This window comes from Podarcis gaigeae (assembly GCF_964106915.1).
Source record: "Podarcis gaigeae genome assembly, chromosome: 5".
NCBI lineage: Eukaryota > Metazoa > Chordata > Lepidosauria > Squamata > Lacertidae > Podarcis > Podarcis gaigeae.
Window position 1 is genome coordinate 45590848 of NC_139681.1, and position 15708 is coordinate 45606555.

The following is a 15708-nucleotide window of genomic DNA, read 5'->3' on the forward strand; positions in this document are numbered from 1 at the left end:
AATGAATTTTTAAAGCGGAATTTAAATCTCTATTATAAACAAAAATTCCAGAAGTAGTTCTTCATTTTGTAAACTAGTATCATCCCACTGGATAGTCGTCTCTGAAGCTTTCCCCCCATTATTTCTGTACAAGTACCATGAGGCTTTAATGGATAACCAGCTGTTGTAGCTACTCTCAGAATGAAAGCAACCATTAAAACCAGCAAATTTAACTTCTACATTATTGCCATAAAACCGATTTGTCAATTTGTACCATGATGTGAAAAGTCCAGGCTCTTCAAAATAGTGTTTTCTTGACCAGATATTACAGAACTGTCATTGAGAGCAAGAACACATTTAAAACAAAACCCAACAATTTATACTCCTATGTTGTATGCTAGCCAGGAAGTGCTTAAATCAAGATCAGGGTGAGAATAACACAGGACAGCCTACTCATTTTGTTTCCACTCTCCTGAACAGAATGGTTCTGTTTTATAAGCTGGAGGGAAAACACGGCCGCCTTCTGTCCACAGTCACCTAGCATGTAGGGGAATGAATGCCAAGGGAAAACTTAAGACTCCTGGCAGAACACGTCAAGCCTATGTGACTAGGTTGGTCTCTTTCCACCCCCTGGTGCTATTTGATTCAGCCTGCTTGAGTATTTCAATCTGTTGTGCTCCAAACAGTACTGTGAGTCTCCTCCTCACATCTGCCAAAAACAGCTGAACATTTTATAACCTCTTGGTATCTTGTGAACCTCAACAACTATGCTCAACCAAAGTGATGCTAGCCAAGAAAGAGCCTCGGTTCAACCAGGATTTAATATTTCAATTACAATACCTGCAAATAAGAAACCAGAGACTCTTCACCTGCACAAAACGACAGACCCAATCCATTGTGCAGCCCTTCCCAATTTGGCAAATGCCACCGGGTAGTTTTACCCTCTTACTGTAATGGGTCCTCAAGTAACAAAATATTGGAATAGTAATATGAACTGCATAATTGATGGGAAGGATCTTGGCATTACTCTTACACAGAGGTAACTGTTACATACCTCATAGGGGCAGGCCAGTACAGCATAGTCTACAAGACATTTTAAATTTAGAAGTGTAAGGTTAACAGAATGAATCCATTAAGAGTTGCAGGCCAAATGAAACACTCAGAACTTCCCCAGTCCTCCTCTTTGAAAAAAGCTTGTAGCCGTGGCAGTACGTGCCATACTATGAACACCTAGCTGTCAAAAAAGCATGGATCTCCATGTCTGTTGACAAATTATACTTTGCTTAAAATAAGCCGCACATTCCAATCTAAAGAAAAACTGCTTCCCATTTACATGCTGGCTGGGCTGGGCTGGTGGGATGTAATGTTTCAATGTAATGTACATTGTTTTCAACCAGGTTTGGGCCTGTGTGTGTGCTTTGATCAGCTCATTCTCCAATCTTTTGTAAGAAATGGAAGGAAAGCTTTTCAGGCAATCCAAGCATGGATTTGTAAAGAATTTCATGGGACAAACTTACCTGACAGCTTAGAAAGTTGGAAACCTTTGATCAGTGAGGTACCTGGAAAATGCCATTGTACTGGCAGCTGTTAACAAAGCTTTCAAGTTTTACTGTGATTTGGCAACTGCTGCTTAGAGCCTCTAGGGAAGAATGTTGGTCAAAGCTGCAGTAAATGTACTAATGGCACCATCTAAGGGCACTAGGATGTAGTACACTCATCTCTATCTGAAACGCACATTCTGTGAGCAATCATACTCTTAAAACAGTGAACGCAACGCAAAATATATCAGCTGGGATTTCAAATAGTGTAAACCATCAAAATGAATTTCTTGTGTTTCATTTCCATCTATGCTTTATGTTATATTCTAAAGTCCCTAGGGATTCTTTATAGGGCTTTTTATGTACTGTCACTCTTAAAAACAACTATTCCCCATGTCTCCTTTTACACATTATCTGAGATTCAGAGCATTTCTTAGATGTGCAAAGACACTTCCACATACACACCTGGGCTTCCTTTCTGTTAGTCTCAATGGCATCTTCTCCTGTTGCTCTGAATACTACCTTGCATCACAGAGCTGCTTGCCAAGTGGTGAAAGGAGATACAATTTGCACAAAAGGTCTTAAGAGCCCAATGTATATGCAAAGCTCTGCACTAGGCCCCTTGTACCTAGCCACTGTACGGATGCACAAAGCCCAATGTTAGCGCACTAAAGTACATAGATGGGTATGAAGCTGGCTTTTTCAGACCTCAATGGTCCATCTAGCTCAGTACTGTCTACACTGGCTGGCAGTGGCTCCCCAGGGTTTCAGCCCTACCAGGAAATGTTGGGGATTGAACCTGGGACCTTCTGCATCCAAGGCAGATAATCTACCACTGAGCTACAGCCCTTCAAAAATGCAAGGAACTATAGTGCGAAGGTGTTTGTACTTTCCAATCTGCTTGGGAAGTCACAGCAAGGACTTCTTAACTTGCCACAGAGAAGAGCTAGCAATATTCCAAAGCGCAGGGCTACAATGACAGTGTGTTTTTCATGTCATTAATCACACTTTGCGAGGAAGAAGGAATCTAACTCTTGTCCTATCACAATCTGATGGCTTCCCTTAGATCACATTCATTATTATTGTAGAGCTTTATAGGTGCAATATGGGTGGCCTCTGCACAGAAGCAATTAGAATTTGGTTGAATTGTTTAGGTTTTCATAGGAAATAATGGGGAACAAGGACTGAAAAGCAGCTAGCTACAAGTTGTCTTGAGTAAGCTGTTATCACTTTTGATGAAGGCAAACAAAGTTCATGCCCAGAATCTCACATATCACACTTTATTTTTTTAAACATTTTTACAATCTCTACATATTTGTAGTATGAATTAGATGGTTCCCAGCTGAAAAGTGTGATGTTACAGCTGTGGAATCTGGGTTTTGACCAGCACTGTAGGGCAAAACATGTTAGATGAAAAACTGAAGGCTCTTAACTCCATGTTTTCAGGAAGATAAGGAAGCAGCATTTGCAGAACAGAATCAGTGGTCAAGGATATACTTTGCATGCAACAGGTTCCAGGTTCAATTCCCAGAATCTCCAGGTAGGGTTAGGAGATAACCCAGAATGATACCCTAGTGACCCGCTGCCAATCAGTGCAGAAGGACCAATGGTTTAACTCAGCCTAAAGCAGCTTCCTATACTGTCACGTTCCTTTCTTTCAAATGGATGTTGAAAAACCTTTACAGTCAATAGAGATTTTGGCTGTAGATGTTTGTGTTCTAAAGTATTAAGATGGCACATGGCTCAATGGTAAGAATGTGGACTTTGTGCGAACTCCAATCCAAAATGAGACCTGGCAGATGATGCATTTCAACATCCTATTTCACAAAATGACCTATTTCTTCTCCTATTATAAATCCATGCATTAAAAGCATACCATAGCTTCATAAAGACAGGGATTGAGTCAGAGAATGTAAATCACAAGCCACTGTTATATCCTGTGTTTCCATCATCATCTGCATAGAAGGTAATGCATATTTAATGTGCACTGACCTGTACTTTCCAGTCCGTACTTGTAGAGCTCTCATACCGCAATGCTGGGCACCTCCAACATCATTTACAATATCATCCCCAATCATGATGGCCTGTCACAGCAATGAAATACAGACAAAAGTGGTGTCAAGTGCATTTGATTCCTGTCATACTTCATCTTCCTTGACATAATAAACTGCTTGATTTGATGTTTAATACAGCCATCATACAAATTAAACAAGATAATATTGTCACCGTATTGATTAAAAGTCAGCTCACCTTGAATATAATTCATCCTCTACCTATGAGGCAAGCACTATACATCCAGGCAATGTGAAAACCATGAGAGAAGTCAACATGCTTTTGAGACAATGCAATGGTATGCTAACATTTCAAGACGTTCCCATCGTATCTTTCAGTTACTAAGTGGTTAAATGGCACAGCTTTATTTCATTGTAACCACAGCCTGTCGGCCTAGATCTATCTATACCAATAGTACTGCGTGCTTTCCATTGCTACCTAATAGAGAAATATTGCTCACTATGCAGTGGCAATTAATTGCATATTGCTGAGTTGGTTGCGGAGTTAGTTACAGAGTGGTGAGCTTTAGGGGAACAGAAAATGTATTATGACTGGCAATGTCTCTCTTGGTGATGGTTCCTGTTATTTGTTTTTAAAATATAACTAAATGTTAAGGGGGTGGGGAAAATGTGACTCTAGATTTTGCAAAGCCCATCAAACTGTTTGCTGAAGATTTCCTCTGATCATGATATTCAAGTTTAGCAGGTTTCATTTTATGTGAAAAACAATACTCAACACTTCTCCCTTGAAAACATCTGTACAGCAGTGGATGAAGTACAGCTACAGTTGCATCATGTGTGAGACAGAGCAGGCAGATTTGTCATGCTATCATAAGAGCCAGTTGCTAACTGCATGATGATCAAAATGCCTTAGTATGCATAGATGAGCTGTCCCTAATCCAGCTCTCTGTGTCCTGCCCCTACCCAATTCGATAATGCATAGAATCAGTTGCATCAGTGGCTGTTCCAGCTGTTCTGGTACCATTCTAAGCTGACACGTCATCCAGGTCTCTTTCCATCACATCCAGTGCTTTTTTATAGAAAAAGAGGTGCAGGTACTCACAATGAAGTTGTTACAGTAAGTGCCACACTTTTTAACAACAACAAAAAGAGGTGCTGGTACTGTGTACCCTTGAGTACCTCCTGGGGAAAAACACTGATCACTGCCATATCAAAAGGCTATCGTAATATACCATCACAGAAGTTGATCACTATGCTGGCTTCCTCAAAATATACCTATTCTAAAACAGATTGAGAATATATTACAAATGATTAGGATCCAGTATCAGATTTTCTGGAATTATGTCATGTAGAAAGGTGAGGATACAATTCAACTTACTGACACAAACATTGATTTTTTAATGCTCGTTTTCTTTCAAGCCCTGCATTCCAGTCATACCAAATGGAATTTTACTTTGATAGAACAAGTACCATGATCTGCTGTCAGTTCTATCATAAAGAAGGGGAATTATTCCCAAATCATTTAGGATTTAAAAAATCATTGGCAAGAAGCCTGACTCAGGCTATCATCTTGCAGGAAGCTATCTTGGCTTGATTACCAGTAGATTTTAATAATTGCTGGATCCAGGAATTAAAGAGGTCTGGCACCATCTTTACACCCCAAGCTGTGATTAAATTCTAACACTTGCTAGGTCCAGGGATTAATTGGAGTGGTCTGGCACCCACAAACTCATAATAGTATATTATTTGGCATTTATGTGAAAGTTACGGGCAATGGATCTAATTCCAGGCCTAGCTGCTTGTAACTAAAGTCCCCAAATGAGGGACTTTGGCTGCATTTTACATTGGCTCCAGAACTCATTGCTCAGCTGGGGAGTTGGATACCTATGATCACACAATCCTATTTTTATAATTACTTCTTACTAGTAGGGATCAAAGTAATTAAGCAGCAACTGGAACCAACAGCAGTAGGCAAGAATGAAGTGGCAGCAGCTGTTGGTGTTCTTGTCTCCACTACAATTTTTATGCAGATTTCATAGAAAGCTGCATAATTCAGTAGCATAAGTAGGAATCTTGATTTAACAACTGAGTGTTCAAATGTGGTTGTTGTTTCAAAATGGAAATTTCAAATTTAATGGCTTTTGGAAACAATTGCGTGACTTGCTCAGCTCCAGGTCAGGGCCAGGTTCCCTTCCACTAAACCAGGAGCCTATGCCTAGGCAGTTGTTCCGTTTGCTATCAAATGTTTAAGGAAACACAGTTTTCCAGTGGTTTATAAAGCTCCAAGGAAGATGCCTGCAAAATGAGGGGCCTAAAAAGGATCAAATCCCTTGCTGCAATTAACTGGGGCATTTGATTACTGGTGAAGTATTCCTCTCTGTCTCTAAAGAGAAGTTTTCATGCGAGAAGACCATCCACATTGAAAGTGCAGCTGCACATGAGCAGCAGTGCCTATCCAGGCCAGCTTGTGGCATACGCATACAAAAATGTACTCCAGCCCCCTGGGATTTCACAGATTTACTATCGGTGAAGGGCAATAATCACTAAAGGAGGAGCAATTATTCCCAAATCATTTAGGATTTAAAAAATCATTGGCAAGAAGATAGAGGTCAAGAGGTGCACTGTCAAGGGAAATAAAAAACTCTACCTGTCAAACCTAGGTTTAACTTCCTTTCTGACTGCAATATACTAAGGTGGGGGGGGGGGGACAGGCAGAGAGGGATGGAGGGGGGGAGAGATAAAACCGAAAAGGTCACATGCCTGCTGAAGGCCAGAATTAAAAGATCTCCAGTTTGTCCGCAGATTTTACACAGGGAGCACAGTTATTTTGTTCAATTAGCATGAGGAAATCTTTTAAAATTAACTAAAAATCCTATTATAGACTTAGAAGGTGCCGCAAGAGGCAAAATGACATTGAAGGCTACAGAAATAAGAGATGTGTCACAAAAGGAAGACAACCATAGATGGGTGTTTTCCTTGAGATAGTGGCTGTTATAAAATTGCAGTACACATATCCTTGTTTTCTTGTGACCAGTGGACCAACGAGCTGTGGAAAGCCAATATTGGAATACTCACTTTGGAAAGCATGAGAATGATCACCAGAAGATGAGGATGTATATAAGAGGTCCAAATAATATGGACTAGTATGGCCAAAGAGCAAAGAGTCCCAAACTCTGCTTATTCGTAAAACTTACTAGCGGCCTTGAATCAGGCATTCTGTCACAACCTAATCTCTTAAATGTAGCAGGGAGAAAAGTGGCAGCAACTGTCAATCATCTCACACACTTAGGTAAAGGTAAAGGTAAAGGTACCCCTGCCCGTACGGGCCAGTCTTGACAGACTCTGGGGTTGTGCGCCCATCTCACTTAAGAGGCCAGGGGCCAGCGCTGTCCGGAGACACTTCCGGGTCACGTGGCCAGCGTGACAAAGCTGCATCTGGCGAGCCAGAGCCGCACACGGAAACGCCGTTTACCTTCCCGCTGGTAAGCGGTCCCTATTTATCTACTTGCACCCGGAGGTGCTTTCGAACTGCTAGGTTGGCAGGCGCTGGGACCGAGCAGCAGGAGCGCACCCCGCCGCAGGGATTCGAACCGCCGACCTTTCGATCGGCAAGTCCTAGGCGCTGAGGCTTTAACCCACAGCGCCACCTGCGTCCCATCTCACACACTTAAAAAAGGCCAAATCAGCAATGGTTAATAATCAAAGATCAGGAATGAATACTCAATAAAGCCCCTCCTGCCTTTTCCTTTGCAAGGCTTAGTACCTGTGGCATTATTTTTTTGCAGCGGGGGCATGCTTCTATCTATTTGAAGTTCTATCTACCTGGAGTTTTATCTGTCTGGCAAAACAAAGGTTGCCATTTTTAAACCACTAGGAACATTTCAAATTTTGAGAGTGTGCTGTCACAAAATGGCTGCCATTGGGGTATGGTGTAATATAACACAGTTGTCATGTGAATCTGGCATAACACAATATTACACAGTACTGTCATGGTGAAGCATTTCCCATAACTCTATTTCTAGACAGTGGTACCTCGGGTCACATACGCTTCAGGTTACAGACTCTGCTAACTCAGAAATATTACCTCAGGTTAAGAACTTTGCTTCAGGATGAGAACAGAAATCTTGTTCTGGCGGCCTGGCGGCAGCGGGAGGCCCCATTAGCTAAAGTGGTGCTTCAGGTTAAGAACAGTTTCAGGTTAAGAACGGACCTCCGGAACGAATTAAGTACTTAACCCGAGGTACCATTGTACTAGAAAAGGCTGAGCATGTTGAACTTCTGTCTGCCACACAGCTGTTAAAGGTGCAATATCCTAGTTTTTCCTCAGTGCCAATCCTAAACCAAAGTGTAGGCCACCCCATTAAACACAAAGATACTTACCGGTATCTAATTTCCCTCATTGGCTAAAGCCAGTTACAGGTGGGAGCAGCCAGGCTGGCTCATTCCACAGAAATTGCTTTGAAGGGTACCTGTGCATTTGGCTTCATAACTTTATTTCTAGGAGGGCAAGAGACTGGCTATGCAAGGCAAACATACAATGAAGTAACAGGGTGGCTCTGAGCATTTACCAAACCCAGGAATTCGCTTACAGTACCAGAATGTGCCACACAATCATTCCAATGCATAAATTCAATTCTGGATCCCACGTCCCAAGCTTTCTTTGATGGATTGACCTTAATTTTGGAGGAGGGGGAGCCTATTTGTTGCTGCATTATTAAATAATTAGGAGTCAGAAATCCTCGCTGGTCTACTGGAACTCACCCAGATCTACTACTAGTCCTGGTTCTACCTTCTACTTGAACCTGGCATACGTCATTCACAACTAGATAAACCAATGGTCTGACTCAGTATAAAACAATTTACTGTGTGTTTATCTACGCACGAGTCCAAGATAATTCCAGCTTTCCAATCTTCTATTACCATTGAGAAAGCAGCAGCTCAGGTGTGTTGTCATTGATTTAAAATAATATTGCTCTTGATATATCTGCTAAGGTACCTGGACAAAAATAGGGTGGCAAAACAGGAGGCTACACCACTTGCTGACTGAAGAGCTGTGAGGCAGGGCCAGAGTGATGTTTACCTGTCCTTCCATGCTAGTTTACTCCCATGCCACCCGTGTGCATGCAGCACTCCAGCTCAGTGAGAAAACATAAAGCCACGATTCATACTCTCAAGTTTTCAACCAGCCTCACATTTGTGGATTGTTTCCGTTTTTTAATGATATCCAGGATGCACTGCACCAAGCAGAGGTTTCTAACTAGGCAAATCGCCTTTTTGCTTTTAGTGCAGCATAATGACATTGGGACAAGGTGGGAAAGTTGCCTCATGGACCCATGGGAACGAGGGATGCACTCTTATGCACCATTTCATACCTATATTTGGCACTATCAGAATCAGGAATTTGCAACTACCAGTAGTTTATGCACTCTTGTGTGACCCATTGCAACTCCCATTAGAGCAGGACAATTTGCTTCAGATAGACCATTTTATGATGGCATTAAAGTACTGGAACCTTAACATTATTTAGGTTTTAGCGTAATACAGTAAAAATCACCCACTGTTACAGCAGTCCTAAAACATATGAATTAGGCTATTTCAGTAACCTTTAAAGATGTGTTATTCTTTGTCATATTATTGAATCATAAGAAGGGGCAGGTTACCTCTAAGAGGTTTAAATTTCCTTTCTATTAAAGTAATACCAGCAATCTGGTTTTTTCTAGGCTATTGAGGAAAGGTTAAAATGAAAATTGGACTTTAGGGAGTACCTTCTATTCCAAGAGCAGGTTGAAAACATCTCAGCTGTGGCAAGCAAAGTCAGGTTCTCTTTAGAAAGCAGTTATCAAGGGAAATGACTGGTGATAACTTTATTGATTAAAGCAACTCCAAAAAATTCAAACTTTAGCCACTGTCTAGCTCTGCCGCAGTGAAACGGTTTAAGACATTGCAGTGGCAAAATGAAGAAAGGTGTGTGGGGGGGGTGAGCCCACTGTAATGTTTGATAAAGCACAGATGGGAATTTACAATGATTTAATGATACAGCTAAGTTTATATTTAAGTGCAATACATAAATGGGCCTGAATAATTTTATGAGGTAAATGTCAGCATGCTAGGCCCTATTTTATCATCCTAGGCTGATACCAACACATGCAACAAACCTTGCATGCATGAACAGACAAGCTCGATGTACTAGATAAAACTGTCAGCTATTTCCCCCCAAATCACAATGATTATGGCTGCATTCTTGAGCCATTGCTTGTGGCTGCTTCGCGTGTGAAAGATAATCTATGTGTAGGGTGGGGGGATGTGTACAAAATACATGCATTGCTCAGGTGAAAAGAACACGTCTGTCTGTTTCACAGCAAGTAAGTTGAGCCTCAAACAACTGGTATTCACTATCTCTGACAGTGGAGGTAGAATCCACTGTCCCTCCATGAATCTGATCCCTCCATGAATATGTCTAATTCTCTTTTAAAGCCATCCAAGTTGGTGGTCATCACTGCAAGTTCCATTGTTTATATACCTTATAACCTTTCTTTTATATGTCCTGAATCTTCCAGCATTCAGCATCACTGGACATCCACAAGTTCTGGTATTACAAGAGAGGGAGAAAAAACTATCTACTTTTTCCATACCATGTGTATTTCTATACATTCCTGTCGGAATTCTGAATGGGAGCACGTTTTGTTGCTGGTCCCCAATTAATTTCATCTCAGTCAACCATTAAAAAAATGGAAACAAACACTGTGAGGCACTGAGACATCTTTCTGGGTCGTACAAGCCAAGCACAACAAGGAAGAGCCATCTCCTTGTTAAGACAATGGAAATCTAAGCACAACACTACCAGCAATGGTTTCTCAAGTCTTACCCTACCGAGCAGTCTGAATGCTAATGTTTCTATAGCACTACAGAGTTCAAAATAGCAGCATCTTGCTTCAGACACCTTTGCCTTCAAGCACGCTGAGGGCTCTGAATCACATACAGATGGTATACTGGAGGGGACAGGGCTTGGCAAACCCCCTCCTATTTATCCCAATGTTTGTTTACACCTGAGGAGTGTCTGAATAGGGTTTATGCCATTCCTGTGTTGCTTCCTTTTAAAACAACCAGATGCAAGTCCACTGAGCTTTTTCCTCAAAATCTGTCCACCTTTTCATCATATTTGTGTGGTGTTTTTAAAAAAATAAGTGGCAGTGTTTTCTGTTTTCTTTTTTGGTTCACTGGGCCCTTCAAACTGGGATTAATGGATTAGCACAAGTGGAATGCTGTGTTCGGTCCTGGCCATCTCATTACTAGAAAGATAGCAACAAATTGGAAAGAGCTTGGGGAAGAGTGGCAAAAACAGTTAAAAGTGCTTTAAGGATTGACTTGTGAAGGAAGATTACAAAAAGTGAAACATATAGCTTAGCTACGTGATAACTAGGAAAGAAGATCAGGATTAAAATCCAGGATCAGGATTTTAACAGACTGCTTGTCTTTAAAAAGAAAAAAGAAGTCACAGAGCAGCATTTTCAGGAACTCCTGGCAAAATAAGGGATAAAAAGTCATTTTAAAAAAAAATAGTATGACTAAATGCCATAAAAAGCTTTCTTTCATTTATATGTCTGCCTGTGTGGGGAAGGATCCTATAGGATTTTGTATCACAGGAATAATTTCCTCTACTGTTATTTACTGGGGCCAAAGCCACACCATTTGGACAATGTTAGGGCACATGATGGTTGCAGTGAGCAAAATAAGATTAACAAATGAAAGTGCAGAACATTGGCAAGACAACTCTCTTTCTGCAGTTTCAAAATCAGATAAACAACTGGTATAAAAAGCCACACAGACAACTGTGGAAAACACAGGCTGCAGGCTTTGAGGTTGTATTGGCAGTAGAATAATGACTTTGTATTGAAATGACCTCCGTGCAGTTGCTGAAGGGTTATATAATATTTATGAATATTCCATATAGAACTGTGTGAAGCTATCAGCACTATGGTTCGAGAGACAGCTGTGTGGTGCTGGTGGGGAAGCAGACAAGGAAGAAGGAAGAACTATATATCTATTTATTAAGTTTATAGACCACCTTTATCTTTCAAGGATCTCAAGGTGGTGTACCTTCTCTTCCCCATTTCATCCTCACCACAACCCTGTGAGGTAGGTTAGGTTAAGAGACGCTGACTGGCCCAAGGTCACCCACTGAGCTTCATGGCTGAGTGGGGATTCGAACCCCGGTTTCCCAGGTCATAGTCCAATACTCTAACCGTTTTGCCACACTACCATAGTGCCAATCAGTTGTAAGACTCTGTGTGTGCGTAAATGCGACTAAACAACAACAATAACAACTGTGTATAAAAGGGGGTCAACGTGTTCTCGAATGTTAGAATGTAAGAGAGAATAAACAGGGAATGGATACAGAAGGCACACACACTCAAAAAAGAAGAACTTTGGAATGTGATATAAAAGGAAAAGCTTCCTTTGATTTCAAATTCCAAAGTCTGATATTTTCAAAATTAGAATGAACATCACCCGTCCTAAATCTATTTAAGGGACAATCATCCAACGGACAACTGAGCCTCGATGACTTACTATTTCTTCTCAATGCCTATATTCTATAATACGATAAAACAAACAAAGCATGAAATACAGGGTCAGAGCATCAGCTCTCAGTTCTAAGACACAACACATGCTGTTGTTTTTCTTTATATCATCCAAACCACTGGATGGAATTATTATCTTGTAATTCATAACTCTTATTCCTTCCAAGTGAAAGTTTGTGCTGTCGCAGGAGGACTTATACCACTGGCTTAAAGTGGAGCCAGGGCATGTTTTTCTCCAACTTCTGTATAACAAGATACAGCAAATTAAAAGGCTATAGCACATAAAAGAAAAGCAGTATAATATTATTGTCTTAAACATGTTTAAGAACTTAATTGCTTTTAAATCTGAAACAATACTGAAGACTGCTTTGGGAGAGAAATGCATTGTATGAAAGCCTGGGGGGAAAAATAGTTGGAAGTGATAGCTGTAATGATGGCCACCAGCTTTACTTAAAGGAGTCCTCACCTCCATTACCCAATGAAGAGGAATCTGGTCTCTGACAGACATGAGATAGTGGATCCTACAATGTCAAAACTCACTCAAGATTTGGTAAAGATAAGAAGTCATTGTTTAAAATTGCATTCTGCACTATGAATGTATTCAAGCAAATACTCTATGGCCAACTCATCCTTTAAAAAGTGGAGTGGAGGGAGTAAAGGAAAGTAAAAGAAACTAAACAGTACCCAACTCATGTGAGTAATCTCCATGAGTGAGCAATTTAACATGGGAACCATGCAATTTTTCTTTTCACAGAAGAGGAGCAGAAGTCCTTTGTGAATTCGCAGCTCCCATATTATACCACCTTTTGTGAAAGTAGACTGTTTGATTATATTTTCCCTTCCAAAACACCCTCTGGAAGTATTGCTAGAACCAACGCAGATGGTATTAATCAAGAAAGCTTACCTGGTGTGGTTCAATGCCCATTTCTGTCAAGGCTGACTGGAAAAACATTTTGGATGGCTTTCCCACCACCTCCGCTTGAATATCGCATGCATACTAGATGAGAAAACAAAATTAACATGGTTAACTTTCAAAACAAAGGTGTCTGATTGATTTACACACAAATAAGGCACATCATCATCATCATAGTCATGTCTAAATAATTTTCCAATTTTCCAATGTACACCTATATTTTTTGGTAATAAGCCTGACGTGTTCTTTGAAACTATCCAGAAATTGGGTTTGTTTGTTTTGTTTTTGTTTTTTAAAAAAGCTATGCGTTTCTGTGGGCTACTTGAAAAGAATGTAATGGTATCACAAAAAGTAGCAGATAACAGGCATGCTGCAATTGATAGAAACAAGTCTCTTCATGCTTTGGCTCATTGCTGACATACCACTACTAACATAGCCTACCTTTTTCTTTCAAGCTACTTGCAGCCTAATCTTTCAAAGATGCAAGTGCATGCCTACAGACTCTGGCACATACTCTGGTGAGAATTACATGCTATGTGCAGCATGGGAACACTGCCTTGAGTTCCTCTCCCTCACAATTGTGGAGGAACACCCTGTGATAGGAGCATTATTATCACAGTGAGTTCTCCTGTTTCCATTTCTCTTTACTGGCCACCACTGACAACGGCAAGGTGGCACCATCACAGGAGAAATACGTTTCCAACTACAATTGTGTTGTGCGTTTTTGTAAATTAAGGTCAAAGGCTATGGTTAAGGATATTTTATTTATTTATTTATTTATTTATTTATTTATGCATTTATTTATGCATTTATATGCCACCCTTCAATACAAACATTCTCAAGGCAGCTCAGAACAATACAGGTCAACAACAATAATAAATTCAGCAACAGCAAAATAATACAAAAATTGAAGGAAATTAAGGTCAGCAGATAAAAGGAGCAACAAAAGAGACCTTTCCAAATGAACACTTGAAATCTTGGGGAAATTAAGAGGTTTCTCACCTTCGAGGAGGCAACAGGCTCCACCTTTTGTGCTACATTATTTGCTAAAGCACTGTCACAGCTCACATGTGATATGGACTGCTGCTATAAAGACCAACAAGTATGGCACATGGGCCCCCACAACACCACTGTCTTTGCATGCCGTCTTCCATCCATATATTGGCATTTTTAGGGATCATAAAACCCATTCGGAAGTTTTAGAACCTTGTCAGTTGTTAACATATAAAACTGATGAGCTACCTCCCTGCCCACTTCTTAACTCTGCCCCTCAGTTTGTGAAATGCATTAACTCCTAAGCTTTACGGAGCAAAAGTTTCCAAAGTAAATGAGAGAGCTGTGCATTGTTCTTACAGCTGAATATATTTCCTCTCCTCCAAATAATCAACACCACCAAAGTAACAAGGACTTTCTAAAACGTTTATTTCCCAAAAAAAAAAAAAAAAAGGCCCAGGAAAGACAGAGACCCACTTGCAATTTCTAATATAAGAAACCTCCATCCGATTTGTGTTCACATGCTGATCAATACAAACAAATGTGGTTGTGCAGTGCGATGCTTGCAATAAACATATCCCTTTGAACTATAAAATACCTCCAATGCCTTCATATATGCCCCAACGTCAAGTTTTAAGCCATCTGTTTCTTTATAATAACGCCTGGAAATGAAAAGGTTAAAATTAGATTCAAATATTTTTAGATCTTAAAACATACAAATAGCTTCGCTGGATCAAACCAAAGGCCCATCCAGCATCCTATTCCCTATAAGGAAGCCTGCAAGAAACACATTTGCACAGTGGCACCCTCCCCACGTGTGCTCCTCAGCACCTGGCATTCAGAAGCTTACCGCTTCCAGTACTGGAGACAATACACAGACACCCTGACCAAGAGTCCCTGATAACTTCACCTTCCATGAACTAATTTGGTGTGTTCGCTATGGTTGCTTTTGACAAAAATGTGAGAGAAGCAGGAGGCCTGGTCTCTTGTCCAGTTGAGTCCTATGACATTATTATTATTATTATTATTATTATTATAACTACTACTACTAATACTACTACTACTAAATGGGTGTATATGCCACCAAGGTGGTGGCAATAAGCCAGAACTCCCTTCTGTACATACACATCTTAAACACTCTTTCTTCTTCCATTGTAAGTGAAGAATCTCACTGACTAGCCAAACCAGAAAACACAAGATTAAGTGGTCTGGGGGTTTGCCACCCAAGCTGACCAATTATTTTAACCATGTTTCTTTAGAAATGCTGAGGTAGAACTTACTCCAAATAAACTATGCTCAGGAATGAAGCCAGGGCCTTTCTTTTAGTGAATATTCAGAATCTTATTTAGCATATTTCTTTTCCAGAAATAGTAAAAGAGACAATCAGGATAAGGCAAGTGTTTTCTTTCAAGTCCCAAGACAGATAGGTAGAGAGCAGAAATGTATAGGATGAGCAGTCAGATAAGATTTTATGCTTTATCCTTCTGCCATTTTCGATTATTCAGCATAGCCTCTCTTTAAAATGACCACTTGACCTTTGCTAGAACAGCCATTAACCTTCTATAGTCTAGCGTAAACAGCTTAATTTTCTGACAGTGGCATGACAGAAGAAATTACAAAGCCAATTCCCACTCTCGGCCCAAAACAGATGCTAAATGTAAATCACTCCAGTTTCACAAGGAGAGCATTCTGCT

The 15708-nt window shown here is 40.5% G+C and overlaps 1 protein-coding gene across 2 annotated transcripts in view; it reads right to left on the reverse strand.

Annotated features, from left to right (window-relative positions):
* The window catches only part of LHPP (phospholysine phosphohistidine inorganic pyrophosphate phosphatase), a 106451-nt gene that overhangs the window by 67550 nt on the left and 23193 nt on the right, over nucleotides 1–15708 (reverse strand). For both annotated transcript variants that reach the window (XR_014564947.1, XM_083741503.1), the window contains exons 4-6: nucleotides 14613–14676; nucleotides 13013–13105; nucleotides 3510–3601 (exon numbers count right to left, since the gene is read on the reverse strand). Coding sequence is in view for 1 of the 2 variants with exons in the window: in XM_083741503.1 (XP_083597629.1) it covers nucleotides 3510–3601; nucleotides 13013–13105; nucleotides 14613–14676 (249 nt within the window). In the remaining variant the exon portion in view is untranslated. The remainder of the gene's footprint in view (nucleotides 1–3509; nucleotides 3602–13012; nucleotides 13106–14612; nucleotides 14677–15708) is intronic.